General features: G+C 42.9%; 1 protein-coding gene across 3 annotated transcripts in view; it reads left to right on the top strand.

The window, feature by feature from the left end:
* Positions 1-19,050, top strand: part of CHD6 (chromodomain helicase DNA binding protein 6) — a 1,034,665-nt gene that overhangs the window by 505,108 nt on the left and 510,507 nt on the right. For all 3 annotated transcript variants that reach the window (XM_053712106.1, XM_053712055.1, XM_053712147.1), the window contains one exon: positions 17,879-18,122. In XM_053712106.1, the coding sequence (XP_053568081.1) occupies positions 17,879-18,122 (244 nt within the window). The remainder of the gene's footprint in view (positions 1-17,878; positions 18,123-19,050) is intronic.

Here is a 19,050-nt window from a genome sequence, read left to right as displayed (position 1 = left end):
TTAACCAGGAGATTATCGTACCTTCTCTGTGTCCGAAACCAGTTTCAAAGAAGGAACGTTTGTTGCACAATTTGGATGTTGTTCGCGCTCTAAAATTCTATTTAGATGCTACAAAGGATTTCAGACAAACATCTTCCTTGTTTGTTGTTTATTCCGGTAAAAGGAGAGGTCAAAAAGCAACTTCTACCTCTCTCTCTTTTTGGATTAAAAGCATCATCAGATTGGCTTACGAGACTGCCGGACGGCAGCCTCCCGAAAGAATCACAGCTCATTCCACTAGGGCTGTGGCTTCCACATGGGCCTTCAAGAACGAGGCTTCTGTTGATCAGATATGTAGGGCAGCGACTTGGTCTTCACTGCACACTTTTACCAAATTTTACAAGTTTGATACTTTTGCTTCTTCTGAGGCTATTTTTGGGAGAAAGGTTTTGCAAGCCGTGGTGCCTTCCATTTAGGTGACCTGATTTGCTCCCTCCCTTCATCCGTGTCCTAAAGCTTTGGTATTGGTTCCCACAAGTAAGGATGACGCCGTGGACCGGACACACCTATGTTGGAGAAAACAGAATTTATGTTTACCTGATAAATTACTTTCTCCAACGGTGTGTCCGGTCCACGGCCCGCCCTGGTTTTTTTAATCAGGTCTGATAATTTATTTTCTTTAACTACAGTCACCACGGTACCATATGGTTTCTCCTATGCAAATATTCCTCCTTAACATCGGTCGAATGACTGGGGTAGGCGGAGCCTAGGAGGGATCATGTGACCAGCTTTGCTGGGCTCTTTGCCATTTCCTGTTGGGGAAGAGAATATCCCACAAGTAAGGATGACGCCGTGGACCGGACACACCGTTGGAGAAAGTAATTTATCAGGTAAACATAAATTCTGTTTTTTGACTACATAGAGGTTCCAAAGGCCGAGCTTCCAGATGAACCTCTGGGTCTTAAATTTGATGGCAATCTTTATTAATGACGAGTGGGAAAGGATTAGATTCCTCTTCCCGTCTGCCTTTTAAGGTTCCCGGTTCCGGGCTCTCTATGGGGGTGACTTTTCTTTTCCCATCCCTACTTGGTTGGCACTATTTTTATGCTTACCACACGTAATACTAGCCCATGTGAGGATAGTTTGTCATTCATAGAGCCGCCGGATATAAGGATGGAAACTCTGTTAAAGAGCATGTTTCAACCTATGGGATATTTTGCTTTTACGGGCAGTGCTTGTCGCCGCAGTTGCTGTAGTGGCTACCTTTTGGTGGGTCTCCTCCTCGAAAATGATCGTGGTGGAGGGTTCCTTCGACACTTTTCAAGAAAAAATTCTGGCCGTCTAGGTTACTAATTCTTTTATCTGTTATTACGCAGATGGCTTAGACTTCAGGTTTTCTGTTCAGGCCTGTAGGGCGCGCTGACAGATATAATTTCTAAGTCTAGTCTCTTTCCCTCTCCTTTATGAGAAAGAGTTTGTTTGACTATCTCCAGGGTGCCTTCATACCGTAAGATAAGGAGAACAAATCTAAGGGATAAGTTTTGTATTTTCGTTTCTTTAGTTCTGATAAAAGCCCAGCGTCAGAGGCCTCTGCTAAGCCAGGGCAAACCAAGTAATTGGAAGCCGGCTCAGTCCTGGAATAGATCCAAGCAGAGCAAGAAGCCCACTGCGACTAAGTCCACATGAAGGTGCGGCCCCGGTCCTATTTGGGATCGTGTAGGGGGCTGACTGTCGCTCTTTTAGAGGCTTGGTTTAAGGACGTGCATGATCCTTGGGTCCTTAAGGTCATAGCTCAAGGTAACAAGATAGGTTTCAAAGTTTATCCTTTCAGGGGCAGATTCTTCCTCTCAACCTGTCTTCAAGACTAGGAAAGAGGGGGAAGCCTTTCTGGAGTGCGTAAAGGATCTGTCCTCCTTTGGAGTCATTGTCCCAGTGCCTATTGCAGAGAGAGGTTTGTACTATTTAAACATTTTCGTGGTCCCAAAGAAGGAGGGATTTTTCTGTCCGGTTCTGGTCCTAAAGTGCTAAAACAAATTTCTAAATGTCCCCCTGTCAAGATGGGGATAATGAGGTCCTTCCTTCCCTTAATTCTATGACCACTATCGTTCTGAAGGAGGCACTCCTTCTCCTTCCAATCCACAGGAAACACTTCCAGTTCTTCAGGTTTGTGTTCCTGGACCAGCACTTTTGTAGTTCATTGCACTTCCGTTTGGTCCAGCTACTGCTCCAATATTTTTTACAAAGGTTCTAGGGGCAAACACCATAACCTGGGGTGTAGCAGTAGCTCCCTACTTAGATATCTGGTACAAGCACCATCGTTTTGTCTGGCGGAAGACCATTCAGAATCTTTCCTCTGTCTTTTTCGATCCCACGGAGGGAAGATACAGGTGAAACTCGAAAAATTAGAATATTGTGCAAAAGTTCATTTATTTCACTAATGCAACTTAAAAGGTGAAACTAATATATGAGATAGACTCATTAAATGCAAAGCAAGATAGTTCAAGCCGTGATTTGTCATAATTGTGATGATTATGGCTTACATCTCATGAATAAAACAAGGATTGTACATAGAACAATATCGGACCTCTGAAAAGTATAAGCATGCATACTGTATGTACTCAGTACTTGGTCTGGGCCCCTTTTGCAGCAATTACTGCCTCAATGCGGCGTGGCATGGAAGCTATCAGCCTGTGGCACTGCTGAGGTGTTATGGTAGACCAGGATGCTTCAATAGCAGCCTTCAGCTCTTCTGCATTGTTTGGTCTCATGTCTCTCATCTTTCTCTTGGCAATGCCCCATAGATTCTCTATGGGGTTCAGGTGAGGCAGATTTGCTGGCCAATCAAGCACAGTAATCCCACTGTCGTTAAACCAGGTTTTCTCTTGTTAATTGTGTTCAGTCCACGGGTCATCCATTACTTATGGGATATATTCTCCTTCCCAACAGGAAGTTGCAAGAGGATCACCCAAGCAGAGCTGCTATATAGCTCCTCCCCTCACATGTCATATCCAGTCATTCTCTTGCAACCCTCAACAAAGAAGGAGGTCGCGAGAGGAGCTGGAGTTTTTACTTAATTATTCTTCAATCAAAAGTTTGTTATTTTAAATGGCACCGGAGTGTGCTGTTTTTCTATCTCAGGCAGTATTTGGAAGAAGAAACTGCCTGCGTTTTCTATGATCTTAGCAGGCGTAACTAAGATCCACTGGCTGTTCTCGACATTCTGAGGAGTGGGGTAACTTCAGAAAAGGGGAATAGCATGCGGTGTCTCCCGCAAATGAGGTATGTGCAGTACAATATTTTCTGGGAATGGAATTGACTAAGAAAACACTGCTGTTACCCGTATGATGTAAGTACAGCCTTAAATGCAGTAGTAGTGACTGGTATCAGGCTGATAAATGTATGCACAGTAGAGTTATTTTCTAGGGACTAGAATTTGACTGAAAAAATACTGTTAATACTGATATAATGTGTGAGCCTTAACTGCAGTAGAAGCGACTGGTAGCAGGCTTAGTAATAACTTTACACAGCATCTGAAATGTTGTTTTTTAAAACGTTTACTGGCATGTTAATCGTTTTGTGAGGTACTTTGGTGATGAATCTTTTTGGGCATGATTTTTTTCCACACGGCTAACGTATATTTCTGCATAGAAACCGTTATATCAGGTCTCCCACTGTTGTAATAGGAGTGGGAGGGACCTTTTTTAGCACCTTGTTGCGCAGTTAAAATTCTAGCACAGTCTTCCTGCTTCTTCCTCCTTGATCCAGGATGTCTCTAGAGAGCTCAGGGATCTTCAAAATTCGTTTTTGAGGGAGGTAATCAGTCACAGCAGACCTGTGACAGTGTGTTTGACTGTGATAAAAGCGTTAAATCTTACTTTGATATCCGTTTTTGGGTACTGAGGGGTTAATCATCCTTTTGCTAATGGGTGCAATCCTCTGCTAATTAATACATTTAAAGAATTGTTGACTATAACTGAATTAGTTCTTTGTTATTCAACTGTGTTTTTTAAAAGCGCTGCAGCGTTTTTTATATTGCTTGTAAACTTATTGAAAGTAATTTCCAAGCTTGCTAGCTTCATTGCTAGTCTGTTTAAACATGTCTGATACAGAGGAATCTGCTTGTTCATTATGTTTAAAAGCCGATGTGGAGCCCAATAGAAATATGTGTACCAATTGTATTGATATTACTTTGAATAAAAGTCAATCTGTACCGATAAAGAAATTATCACCAGACAACGAGGGGGAAGTTATGCCGTCTAACTCTCCTCACGTGTCAGTACCTTCGTCTCCCGCTCGGGAGGTGCGTGAGATTGAGGCGCCAAGTACATCAAGGCCCTTACAAATCACTTTACATGATATGGCTAATGTTATGAAAGAAGTATTATACAATATGCCCGAGTTAAGAGGCAAGCGCGACAGCTCTGGGTTAAGGACAGAGCGCGCCGATGACACGAGAGCCATGTCTGATACTGCGTCACAATTTGCAGAACATGAGGACGGAGAGCTTCATTCTGTGGGTGACGGTTCTGATTCGGGGAGACCGGATTCAGAAATTTCAAATTTTAAATTTAAACTTGAGAACCTCTGCGTGTTGCTAGGGGAGGTGTTAGCGGCTCTGAATGATTGTGACACGGTGGCAATCCCAGAGAAATTATGTAGGCTGGATAAATACTATGCGGTACCGGTGTGTACTGACGTTTTTCCTATACCAAAGAGGCTTACAGAGATTATTAGCAAGGAGTGGGATAGACCCGGTGTGCCTTTTTCCCCTCCTCCGATATTTAGAAAAATGTTCCCTATAGACGCCACCACATGCGACTTATGGCAGACGGTCCCTAAGGTGGAGGGAGCAGTTTCTACTTTAGCCAAGCGTACCACTATCCGGGTGGAGGATAGCTGTGCTTTCTCAGATCCAATGGATAAAAAATTAGAGGGTTACCTTAAGAAAATGTTTGTTCAACAAGGTTTTATATTACAGCCTCTTGCATGCATTGCGCCTGTCACTGCTGCAGCGGCATTCTGGTTTGAGTCTCTGGAAGAGGCGATTCGCACAGCACCATTGGATGAGTCTTTGAGCAAGATTAGAACTCTTAAGCTGGCTAATGCGTTTGTTTTGGATGCCGTAGTGCATTTAACCAAACTTACGGCTAAGAATTCCGGATTCGCCATACAGGCGCGCAGAGCGCTATGGCTTAAATCCTGGTCAGCAGATGTAACTTCTAAGTCTAAACTACTGAACATTCCTTTCAAAGGGCAGACCTTATTCGGGCCCGGCTTGAAGGAAATCATTGCTGACATTACTGGAGGTAAGGGCCACACCCTTCCTCAGGACAGGGCCAAATCAAAGGCCAAACAGTCTAATTTTCGTGCCTTTCGTAATTTCAAGGCAGGAGCAGCTTTAACTTCCTCCGCTCCAAAACAGGAAGGAACTACTGCTCATTACAGACAGGGTTGGAAAGGCAACCAGTCATGGAACAAGGGCAAGCAGGCCAGAAAGCCTACTTCCGCCCCTAAGACAGCATGAAGACAGGGCCCCCTTTCCGGAGACGGATCTAGTGGGGGGCAGACTTTCTCTCTTCGCCCAGGCTTGGGCAAGAGATGTACAGGATCCCTGGACGTTGGAGATTAGGGATACCTTCTTGATTTCAAAACTTCTCCTCCACAAGGGAGGTTTCATCTGTCAAGGTTATCAACAAACCTAGTAAAGAAAGAGGCATTTCTACAATGTGTACAAGACCTCTTAGTGATGGGAGTGATCCACCCAGTTCCGCGAACGGAACAGGGGCAAGGGTTTTATTCAAATCTGTTTGTGGTTCCCAAAAAAGAGGGAACCTTCAGACCAATCTTAGACTTAAAAATCTTAAACAAGTTCCTAAGGGTTCCATCGTTCAAGATGGAAACCATTCGGACCATCCTACCCATGATCCAAGAGGGTCAATATATGACCACAGTGGACTTAAAGGATGCCTACCTTCACATACCGATTCACAAAGATCATTATCGGTACCTAAGGTTTGCCTTTCTAGACAGGCATTACCAGTTTGTAGCTCTTCCCTTCGGGTTAGCTACGGCCCCGAGAATTTTTACAAAGGTTCTGGGCTCACTTCTGGCGGTACTAAGACCACGAGGCATAGCGGTGGCTCCGTACCTAGACGACATTCTGATACAAGCGTCAAGTTTTCAAAATGCAAAGTCTCATACAGAGATAGTTCTAGCATTTCTGAGGTCGCATGGGTGGAAAGTGAACGTGGAAAAGAGTTCTCTGTTACCACTCACAAGGGTCCCTTTTCTAGGGACTCTTATAGATTCTGTAGAGATGAAAATTTACCTGACGGAGTCCAGGTTATCAAAGATTCTCAATGCTTGCCGTGTCCTTCACTCCATTCCAAGCCCATCAGTAGCTCAGTGCATGGAAGTAATCGGCTTAATGGTCGCGGCAATGGACATAGTGCCATTTGCGCGCCTACATCTCAGACCGCTGCAACTATGCATGCTAAGTCAATGGAACGGGGATTACTCAGATCTGTCCCCTTTGCTAAATCTGGACCAGGAGACCAGAGATTCTCTTCTCTGGTGGTTGTCACGGGTTCATCTGTCCAAAGGAATGACTTTTCGCAGACCAGATTGGACGATTGTAACAACAGATGCCAGCCTACTAGGCTGGGGAGCAGTCTGGAACTCCCTGAAGGCTCAGGGATCGTGGACTCAGGAGGAGAAACTCCTCCCAATAAACATTCTAGAATTAAGAGCAATATCCAATGCTCTTCTAGCTTGGCCTCAGTTAGCAACACTGAGGTTCATCACGACTGTGGCTTACATCAATCATCAAGGGGGAACCAGGAGTTCCCTAGCGATGTCGGAAGTCTCGAAGATAATTCGCTGGGCAGAGTCTCACTCTTGCCACCTGTCAGCGATCTACATCCCAGGCGTGGAGAACTGGGAGGCGGATTTTCTAAGTCGCCAGACTTTTCATCCGGGGGAGTGGGAACACCCGGAGGTATTTGCTCAACTGATTCGTCGTCGGGGCAAACCGGATCTGGATCTCATGGCATCTTGCCAGAACGCCAAGCTTCCTTGTTACGGATCCAGGTCCAGGGACCCGGGAGCGGTGCTGGTAGATGCACTAGCAGCCCCTTGGGTTTTCAACATAGCTTATGTGTTTCCACCTTTTCCGTTGCTACCTCGACTGATTGCCAGGATCAAACAGGAGAGAGCATCAGTGATTCTGATAGCGCCTGCGTGGCCACGCAGGACCTGGTATGCAGACCTAGTGGACATGTCGTCCTGTCCACCATGGTCTCTACCCCTGAGGCAGGACCTTCTAATTCAGGGTCCTTTCAACCATCCAAACCTAATTTCTCTGAGGCTGACTGCTTGGAAATTGAACGCTTGATTCTATCAAAGCGTGGGTTTTCGGATTCGGTTATTGATACATTAATACAGGCTCGGAAACCTGTTACCAGAAAAATTTACCACAAGATATGGCGTAAATATTTATATTGGTGTGAATCCAAGAGTTACTCATGGAGTAAGGTTAGGATTCCTAGGATATTGTCTTTTCTACAAGAGGGTTTAGAAAAGGGCTTATCCGCTAGTTCACTAAAGGGACAGATTTCTGCTCTGTCTATTCTGTTACACAAGCGTCTGGCAGAGAATCCAGACGTCCAGGTTTTTTGTCAGGCTTTGGCTAGGATTAAGCCTGTGTTTAAAGCTGTTGCTCCTCCGTGGAGCTTAAACTTGGTTCTTAAAGTTCTTCAGGGTGTTCCGTTTGAACCCCTTCATTCCATTGATATTAAGCTTTTATCTTGGAAAGTTCTGTTTTTGATGGCTATTTCCTCGGCTCGAAGAGTCTCTGAGTTACCTGCCTTACATTGTGATTCTCCTTATCTGATCTTTCATTCAGACAAGGTAGTCCTGCGTAATAAACCCGGGTTTTTACCTAAGGTTGTTTTTAACAGGAATATCAATCAAGAGATTGTTGTTCCATCATTATGTCCTAATCCTTCTTCAAAGAAGGAACGTCTTTTGCATAATCTAGACGTGGTCCGTGCCCTGAAGTTCTACTTACAGGCAACTAAAGATTTTCGACAAACTTCTTTCCTGTTTGTCGTTTACTCTGGACAGAGGAGAGGTCAAAAGGCTTCGGCTACCTCTCTCTCTTTTTGGCTTCGTAGCATAATACGCTTAGCCTACGAGACTGCTGGACAGCAGCCTCCTGAAAAAATTACAGCTCATTCCACTAGAGCTGTGGCTTCCACCTGGGCCTTTAAGAATGAGGCCTCTGTTGAACAGATTTGCAAGGCTGTAACTTGGTCTTCACTTCATACTTTTTACAAATTTTACAAATTTGACACTTTTGCTTCTTCGGAAGCTGTGTTTGGGAGAAAGGTTCTACAGGCAGTGGTTCCTTCTGTTTAATGTTCCTGCCTTGTCCCTCCCATCATCCGTGTACTTTAGCTTTGGTATTGGTATCCCATAAGTAATGGATGACCCGTGGACTGAACACACTTAACAAGAGAAAACATAATTTATGCTTACCTGATAAATTTATTTCTCTTGTAGTGTGTTCAGTCCACGGCCCGCCCTGTCTTTTTGAGGCAGGTTCTAAAATTTAAATTATAACTCCAGTCACCACTGCACCCTATAGTTTCTCTTTTCTCGTCTTGTTTCGGTCGAATGACTGGATATGACATGTGAGGGGAGGAGCTATATAGCAGCTCTGCTTGGTTGATCCTCTTGCAACTTCCTGTTGGGAAGGAGAATATATCCCATAAGTAATGGATGACCCGTGGACTGAACACACTACAAGAGAAATAAATTTATCAGGTAAGCATAAATTATGTTTTGGTGCTTTTGGCAGTGTGGGCAGGTGCCAAGTCCTGCTGGAAAATGAAATCGGCATCCCCATAGAGCTCGTCTGTGGAAGGAAGCATGAAGTGCTCCAAAATCTCCTGGTAGACTGCTGCGTTCAACCTGGACTTAATGAAGCACAGTGGTCCAACACCAGCTGATGACATGGCTCCCCAAAGCAACATAGACTGTGAAAACTTCACACTGGACTTCAAACATCTTGCAGTGTGTGCCTCTCCATTCTTCCTCCATTCTTTGGGTCCTTGGTTTCCAAATGAGATGCAAGATTTGCTCTCATCAGAAAAGAGGACTTTGGACCACTGAGCATCAGACCAGGTCTGTTTTTCTTTAGCCCAAGTAAGACGCTTCTGACATTGTTTGTTGTTCAGGAGTGGCTTGACAAGAGGAATACGACATTTGAAGCCCATGTCCAGGATCCGTCTGTGTGTGGTGGCATTTGATGCACTGACTCCAGCCTCAGTCCACTCCTTGTGAAAGTACCCTACACTTTTGAATGGCCTTTTCCTGACAATCCTCTCCAGGCTGCGGTCATCCCTGCTGCTTGTGCACCTTTTTCTTCCACCTTTCCCTTCCACATAACTTTCTATTAATGTACTTTGATACAGCACTTTGAGAACATCCAACTTCTTTTGCAATTACCTTTTGAGGGTGTCAATGATGGTTTTCTGCACAACTGTCAGGTCAGCAGTCTTTCCCATGATTGTGATTCCTACTGAACCAGACTGAGAGACCATTTAAAGGCTTAGGAACCATTTGCAGGTGTTATGGCTTAATTAGCTGATTAGAGTGTGACACTTTGAGCCTAGAATATTGCACTTTTTCACAATATTCTAATTTTCTGAGATTGTGGATTTTGGGTTTTCATGAGCTGTAAGCCATACTCATCACAATTATGACAAATCACGGCTTGAACTATCTTGCTTTGCATGTAATGAGTCTATCTTGTATATTAGTTTCACCTTTTAAGTTGCATTAGTGAAATAAATGAACTTTTGCACAATATTCTAATTTTTTGAGTTTCACCTGTAGATAGTGAATGGAGTTCTCTTATTTCAAGCACCAGGGGGGAATTCCTGGGCACGGTAACAGATTCCATAGACATGAGAATTTTGCTAACAGACCAGAGAAGTTGCAAGCTAGCTTGAACATGTCTTGCCCTCCAGACATCCTTAAGTCCATCTGTGGCTCAGTATATGGAGGTGATTGGTCTCATGGTGTCCAGCATGGACACCTTTCTCTTTGCCAGGTTTCACCTCAGGTCGTTGTGACTGTGCATGCTGAGGCAGTGGAACGGCGATCATTTGGATCTGTCTCAACAGTTTCTCTGGACAACGGGTCAAGAGATTCGCTTTCTTAGTGGCTCTGTCCGAATTCCGAGGGACATCCTTTTTAAGACCATCCTGGGTGACTGACTACGGACGCAAGTCTGTCAAGATGGGGAGCTGTTTGGGGTGCCATGAAGGTGCAGGGCCTGTGGATGCAGGGGGAGAGCTCCCTCCCGTTCAATATTCTAGACCTTTGAGCAATATTCAATGCTCTGAATGCTTGGCCCCTACAGGGTTCGTCCCAATTTATCTGATTCCAATCGGGCAATATATTCTCAGTGGCTTTTATCATCCACCAGGTGGAACGAGAAGCTCCCTAGCAATGAGGGAAGTATCTTGGATTCTGGAGTGGGCAGAAACCCACAACTGTTCGCTGTCAGCGATCCACATTCTGTCAGGTGGGGAACGCCGGAGATAGATCTCATGGCGTTCCGTCTCAATACCAAGCTACCCAGATATGGGTCGAGGTACAGGGATCCTCAGGCGGAGCTAATAGGTGTATTAGCGGTTCCTTGGAGGTTCAATCTAAATTTTTTTTTTCCTGCCATTACCACTCCTTCCTTGAGTTGTGGCTCGAATCATACAGGAGCAGGTGTCAGTGATACTGATTGTTCCATTGTGGCCGTGAAGGATATGGTTCACGGATCTAGGGGATGTCATCATCTCCTCCTTGGAGGTTACCTTCTCGCAGGAATCTGCTGGAACAAGGCCCCTTTCTTCATCAAAATCTAGATTCTCTGAGGCTGACTGCGTGGAGATTGAACACCTAGTCTTACTCAAGAGAGTGTTTTCTGAGAGTGTTATTGATACTCTTTCAAGCTCGTAAGTCGGTTACTCGTCACATCTGTCATAAGGTGCGGAGGACTTGCATATTCTGGTGTGTAGAGCGTGGTTTGTCTTGGCACAAGGTAAAGGTTGCCAGGATTCTTTCTTTTCTCCAGGATGGACTGGAGAAGGGGTTCTCAGCTAGTTTCTTGAAGAGGAAGATTTCGGCCCTGTCTGTTTTTACTGCACAAGAGGCTTGCTGAGCTTCCGGATGTACAGTCTTTTGTTAAGGTTCTGACTAGGATTAAGCTGGTGTTTAGATCTAATGCTCCTCCTTGGAGTTTGAATCTTGTTCTTAAAGTTTTGCAACGGGCTCCGTTTGAGCCTATGCATGAGGTTGACATTTGGTTGTTTGTCTTGGTAGGTCCTTTTCTACTAGCTATTGCTTCTGCGTGGAGAGTCTCTGAGATTGCTGGCGTACAATGTGACCCTCCTTATCTGGTGTTTCGTGTTGATAAGGCTGTTGTAAGAACCAATTAGGATTTTTTCCTAAGGTTGTATCAAATTGCAACATCAATCAAGAAATTGTGGTCCCTTTCTTATGTCCTAAATCCTTCTTCATCGAAGGAACGTTTACTGCATAATCTCGATGTGGTTCGTGCCTTGAAGATTCTAGCTTCAGGCTACGAAATAATTTATACAAACTTCTTCTCTGTTATCTGTTCTGGGAAGCGTTGGGGTCAGAGGGCCTCTTCGACTTCCTTATCTTTTTGGTTGAGGAGTATCATCCGCTTAGCATATGAGTCAGCGGGTCTTAAGCCTCCTCAGAGGATTACAGCTCATTGTACGGGAGCAGTAGCTTCCTCTTGGGCCTTCAAAAATGAGGCCTCTATGGATCAGATTTGTAAGGAGGCGACCTGGTCCTCCTTACATACTTTTTCCAAATTTTGCAAGTTTGTTGTTTTTGCTTCTGCTGAAGCAGCCTTCGGGAGAGAGGTTTTGCAGCCTGTGGTGCCCCTCAGATTAGGGGCCACCTCTCTTTTTTTTACACATTCAGTGTCCTCTGGAGCTTGTGTATAATTTCCCACAAGTAAGAAATGCAGCTGTGGACTCTCCCTGTATTAAGAAGGAAAACATAAATTATGCTTACCAGATAATTTCCTTTCCTTCTGTACAGGGAGAGTCCACAGTGCCCGCCCGTGTTCTTCGATGGGCGGCCTTAAATTTTAATTTATTCTTCTGTTATCTTTTTAACCCTGTTATTTCTCCTACTGTTCCTTGCTCCCTCGGCAGTATGGCTGGGGGATGAGGGAAGTGGAGGAGGTATTTAAGCTTTTGGCTGGGGGTGTCTTTGCCTCCTCCTGGTGGCTAGGTTCAGTAACTCCCACAAGTAAGGAATGCAGCTGTGGACTCTCCCTGTACAGAAGGAAAGGAAATGATCTGGTAAGCATAATTTATGTTTTTATGATTCTGAAAGAGAATTCAGTTTTCACTTCCATTATAAAATTTTGGACAGTCTTTATATGCTCAATTTCTGGGGAACAAGGTCACAGGGTATACGTATACTAGTCTGATTGGCTGATGTCTGTCACATAATACAGGGGGCCGGAAAATAGGATAAAAAATAAATTTGCCACAAAAAATCTGTTTATTTGAAATTGAGAGTAAGTGTTATTGCACTGTCTTTTTATTATGCACATGTTAATTATGCAATTCATCTGCATTGAATGGTCCTTCAGAAGGTGCATGTGTGAAGTTCTCTCACCAGGGAACATCCTAAGAAAAATAAAAAATATCACCCTATTCCTAACTGTACACAATAGCAATTATGTGGCATTTTATTCTCTCCCCCCCCCCCCCCCACAACTGTCCCTATGGAGGAGCCAAGAGGCAGAACTTTTTTTCATTTTCTGCAATGAGATATTTTTTTTTTAGTGAAACATTCTCTGTAGTGTCTGAGGAACCAGTGTTGCGTTCTTTGCCCTTAATCGGTGTGCATGAGGACAGGTTCATGTACTGCCTCGCTGATGTCTGCTGTACATTCCCACAGTGTCAGTCTGCCTAAGAACCTGCTCTACTGTACTGCTGGGGTCTATATGCTTATTTTGGAGGGGCTGCTGCTCCATTCTTATACTGATGATGTGTGTGTGTGTGTGTGTATATATATATATATATATATACACATACACATTAACACACATTCACACACACACTCACACACACATTCACACACACACATTCACACACATACACATTCACACACACATTCACACACACACACATTCACACACACATTTACACACACATTTACATTCACACACACACACACACACACTAACACACACTCACACACATTCACACTCACACACATTCACACTCACACACATTCACAATCACACCTTAACACACACCTTAAAGCAGAGCTTTCCAAACTTTTCATGTTGGTGACAAACTTTTTAGACCTATATCATTTTGCGACACAGTAATTCAGTTTTACTAGCAAACAGGAGGTTAAACTAACTTCTTTTAAGATATACAGACACATACATAAATTATTTAATAACGATTTATATTTATAAGTATGTATGTGCCAGAATTAAAAAAACTTTAATACCACCAATAGCTACTTACTATTTTAATGGGATGTATGAGGTTGATGGGATGAACACAGATTCTGAATATTTGGTGGAATATTAGATAAAGACACTCACATTTTATCATCAAGTATTTTTAAGCTTCCACTTCCTATCCATATATCAAGAGCAGGAGCAGCAATGCATTACTGGGATCTAGCTGCAAAAAAACCCAAAAACACTTTGACTTCTGACTTCAGCTCAGCATTTAAGCTGCTGCCCTCAGGTCTCCGTAAGTCCGACTGACTACTGCCCACGCTGCAAACACACTGCTGTCCTACTCACTGACTACACATGCAGTCACGAGCCGATTGAGGAGACAACGGGGTCAATTTATTAAAGTCTGGCAGACGTGATACGCTGTAGCGTATCATGTCCGACAGACATCGCTGAATGCGAACAGCATATGCTGTCTATTCAGAATTGCACAAGCAGTTCTAGTGAACTGCTTGTGTAATATCACCCCCCTACAGATTCGCGGCCAATCGGCCGCTAGCAGGGGGTGTCAATCAGCCCGATCGTATAGGATCAGGCGGATTGCTGTACACAGCCTCAGAGGTGGCGTATGAGTTAAGGAGCAACGGTCTATAGACTGCTGCTTCTTAACTCCTGTTTCCGGCAAGTCTAAAGGGTCATGCGGAAACAGGGTGAATTGGCCCAATTCGGCCAATAATAATTGACCCCTACATGTGCAGTCAGGAGTCAATGTGCCGCCAATGGGAATAGTTTCAGTTCCCACTGAGCTGCTCCAATAGGTAAAGATGAGCTGTGACCCACTAGGTGTCAATCACATGTCAACCATGTGATATGCGTAGGAGGCAGGCGGAAAGTCGGAAACAAAACAAAATGTTTTAAAATGTTTTAAATTAAAAGAAATTAGTGCTGAAGCAGGGACACACCTACACACTACCACTGACACACTAACGTGTCGCGACACACAGTTTGGAAAGCACTGCCTTAAAGGGACCCTTAACACCGGACTTCTAATAATCCCCAAAACCTACTTTTTCTTATTAAAACATATAAAGTAATCACTGCTGTCTATTTAATCTGTTGCTCTTAGCCTAAACTTTTGAAGGAGATTGTTTTGAAATACAGTGTTGATCCAGTGCTTGATTTCCTATGTAAGCTGCCATATTGTAGCGTGCGTTACAGGGGCACAGTAGTCACATAGTCATGATGCAGTCATGTGATACACACACCATATTATCTATACATACACAGTACTTAGAGGAATCACATCTCAGCGTGTGAGCTGCAGTGTCTGAAAACAGTTATTTCACAGTGAGGGTATAAATATATTTAATTTCCCAGTTTATGTATATAAAACATGTTATGCAGCAAGATTGAAATAAAATGCTTATAACTACTGTGCTTATGTTTTTATCTCCCCCCACACACACAGTTTTTTTTCTTCTTCTTAAACTCTGCCCGTTAAGATTTATGCTCTTAGCAGAGCCGTTTTCTGTGTGTTATTATTGTAACTACTGACATGCTCTGGGAAGCAGGGGGAGAGGGAGGAGGAAGCTCTCACGGCACGCTGCATATAATTTGTGCAAAAGACTTCTTCTTTTCATGACCTCTCCTGAATGTAAATCACTAAGGACTGACACCCAGCATAAGGAGACGTTTAGCAAGGATCGTATGCATTATCTAGCAGTGTAATCTACTCCTGTCACACCCTCTGCAGAAACAGTCATACTCGTAATCGAGATAATGCCCTGACTTTCCTTTTCTGCAATGGCCTGTTTCCCTGTACCACACTGGAGTTCAGGAAGTGGTAGAAAATTGAAAAGAGAGGAACATAGTAAATATTTACACTGTGCATAGTTGCCAACATTTGAAAAAACTTTCCAGGGACACTTTGCATCTATCAATTACCTGCATTGAAATTTTTACCACACCCCCAGCCCTAAAGTTCCGCCCACTTTGCCAAACCCGCATAATTTAGCTTTGCCTATTTATTATGGTGAAAACAAGATCTATAAAGAACCAATTTAAAAGGTTACATGCCCTTATGTCTCACTCCTGTGCAGACTCAAAATGGATAATTCAAACAAAAGTCACATTCTGTGGCTTTGTATTAATAAAGAAATTAGCAGTCTGACTTTAATATATATACAATATTATATATAACATGGGGAGAAGTTATAGGTGCAGTTACTAGAGGGGACATGGGGAGCAGTTACAGGAGCAGTTAGGGGAGGGGACATATGGAGCAGTTATAGGGGCAGTTAGGGGAGGGGACATGGGGAGCTGTTAGGGGACGGGACATGGGGAGCAGTTATAGGTGTAGTTAGTGGAGAGGCCATAAGGAGCAGTTATAGTTGCAGTTAGGGGAGAAGCCATGAGGAGCAGTTATAAGTGCAGTTAGTGGAGGAGACATAGGGAGCAGTTATAGATGAAGTAAGGGAGGTCGCAAGAAGCAATTATTGATCATTAACAGTTATAGCTAGCAGAATTTACACATTTAATCTGTTTACATGTAACTGGAATGTAGAAAAAATACATATGTTTACACAACTCCTAGCTGTATTTGTAAAGAAAGAAAGGTCTGTACAAGTTGGATTTAGAGGGAGAAAAAACATTTGAGTACAATATATTTGTAACCTTTCATATGCCAGACAGGGTTACCCTCTGTGCACCACGGCATCTCTGGAAGCAAGGACTTAATCACTTAGGGGTCCTGTTTAAGTAAATTAATCTATCCCCTGTATTTATCACCATTTCAGTGAGGTGCTCACATGTTGTGCTTTGCAATAGTAAAGTTTAATTAAGTGCCATAAAAGTCCCATATTTTTTCTAATACTTCATCCACCATTTCTATCTCACATGCAGCTCACATGCAATGTAACTCAGACAGCAACAAGTTAATTGGTGACTTTTGTTACCTCCTCAGAACTCCGTAATCTTAAAGGAATTATGAGACCCCAGCTGCTGACAGGCATTCCTCCCAAACACTGACACCGTGTGATATGCTCTCTGCATCGTCTGGTGATCACAAGGAATGTATTTTTGCTAAGCGCAGCATTCAGTTCCCTGATGCTGTTGTACAGTTTATTTTCCCATCTTCTAAATAACAATAACTTTCGAAGAAGCACATGTTTGCAAGATGGCTTCTGTAGTGCACATTATAAATGGTAAATGCTGAATTATTTAAATGATAAATTTGTTCAGAAAAAAGTAAAACTGTATATTTCATGAACAATTAAACAGTAGCAGACAAAGGACTTTTGTGAATCTTGGTACACAACGTAACTGCGAGAATAACGGAAAACTTTATCTGGGACTTTATTTTTCCTTGCATATGAAGAAGGGACAAATTTATCGCTGGGGGTGAGGGATAAAAAAGCGAGACACACAATAAGCTTTATAAAATAAAATCCCTTTGTGTATTTAAGATAACTGGCTTACACAGTGCAGATCAGGTGGCTAAGGAGTCGTGCTGATTACCATCACACCAATTACACACTGCCCGCAGGTATCAGTCAGAGGCACATCAACAGCCGTTACCCGCCCCAAATGTGATGTCACTGCACAGCCAGCTGATGGGGAGGAGAAACTGACTTTTTTTAATATAACAAACTTTATTTACAAAACACTGTCAGTTAACTCAAGTGATTTTTAACCCAATAAACGGTTGCCGGGACAGTCGTGGACATTTAAATGGCCGGGACTAGGTCCCAAATTCCGGGACTGTCCCTGCAAAAACGGGACAGTTGGCAACTATGACTGTGATAGAATAGAACAGTGAAACCTGCAGGTAGAATTTAAAAGTGCAGGCATTTTTTTAAAAAAATTTTACTGTCACGGCCGGTCTTTCTGCAGAGAGACACTACAGCTTCTGTGATGAGATCGCCCATCGCACACTGTTCTGCCTTGGAGTGGAGGAGTCTCCACTGTTTATACTTTGAGAGTATATATGTATGTGTATTATGTATATTTTATATATTGCTTAGTTTGTCGAGGTCCAGGAAATTCTAGTTTCTGATTGGTTTTAGAAGGTTTAAAGTCTTCATTCATTGTTGTCTAATCACAAGTCTTCATTAACTATGTCGAGTCGCAAGTCATCAAATTTGGGACTCAAGTTCACAACCCTGGTTTCCACGCACCCTTTTTTACACACCTTGTTTTTTTTTTCTCACCAGAAGAGATATATAAGTGAAAAAAACCTAGTGTTCAATGGTTAACTATCATTTAATCCAGTTAATAAATATCTCTATGAGGGCATATGTATAATTGTACTTTCTGCATACAGTGCATTTTTTTTTTTAACTTTTAAATATCTCTCCTGGGCATTTCCAGAAAAAACTGCATCCTTGCTGATGAGATGGGTCTTGGCAAAACCATCCAGTCAATCACCTTTCTATCAGAAATTCATCTCATGGGCATCCATGGGCCATTTCTCATCATTGCTCCCCTATCTACCATCACTAACTGGGAGCGAGAGTTCCGTACATGGACAGAGTTGAACACGGTGGTCTACCATGGGAGTCAGATCAGCCGACAGATGATTCATCAATATGAGATGTTCTACCGTGATGCACAGGTGAGGCATAACTCTTAATACTTAAAGTTGTAAATTTAGCCTTTTTGCATTACATATTTCAATAATACCTTATAGCAGCAACCCAACCACTAGGTTTTTATTATATGTGAGCTTTCGTTACTTTATAAATTTCTTTCTTTCATGTAATTGGCAAGAGTCCATGAGCTTGTGACGTATGGGATATACAATCCTACCAGGAGGGGCAAAGTTTCCCAAACCTCAAAATGCCTATAAATACACCTCTCACCACAATCACAATTCAGTTTTACAAACTTTGCCTCCATTGTAGGTGGTGAAGTAAGTTTGTGCTTGTTTTTTATGATTTATTCTATGATAAGCGCTTCTAAGCATTCTTAAACCCAATTCCTCTCAGAGTACAGTGTTTGTCAGAGGGATGTGAAGATAGTATTGCCTATTGATTTTATGATTTTCCTCACGGGAAATATTTTCAAGGGTTCTCTGTTATCGGTCATAGGGATTCATCTCCTACCTCCCTTTTCAGATTGACGATATACTCTTATATACCATTACCTCTGCTGATAGTTTTCAGTATTGGTTTAGCTATCTGCTATATGTGGATGGGTGTTTTTCCGTAAGTATGTATCATTATTTAAGACACTGTCAGCTATGGTTTGGAGCTTTATGTATTAATATATAAAGTTTTAAATATATGTATTCTACTTATATTTGCCATGAGTCAGGTCTATGTGTATTTCCCTGGGGTTCAGTCTTTATCTAATTTGACTTTCTTTTCTTTCTAATGATATGGTGAGTCCATGGATCATCTAATTACTATTGGGAATATCACTCTTGCCCAGCAGGATGCGGCAAAAAGCACCACAGCAAAGCTGTTAAATATCACCCCCTTCCCTCCAACCCCAGTCATTCTCTTTGCCTACGTTAGAGCAAGGAAGTGGTAAAGTTTAGG

This window comes from Bombina bombina, chromosome 1 (genome assembly GCF_027579735.1).
Source record: "Bombina bombina isolate aBomBom1 chromosome 1, aBomBom1.pri, whole genome shotgun sequence".
NCBI lineage: Eukaryota > Metazoa > Chordata > Amphibia > Anura > Bombinatoridae > Bombina > Bombina bombina.
This window is presented reverse-complemented; position numbering and strand designations above follow the sequence as displayed.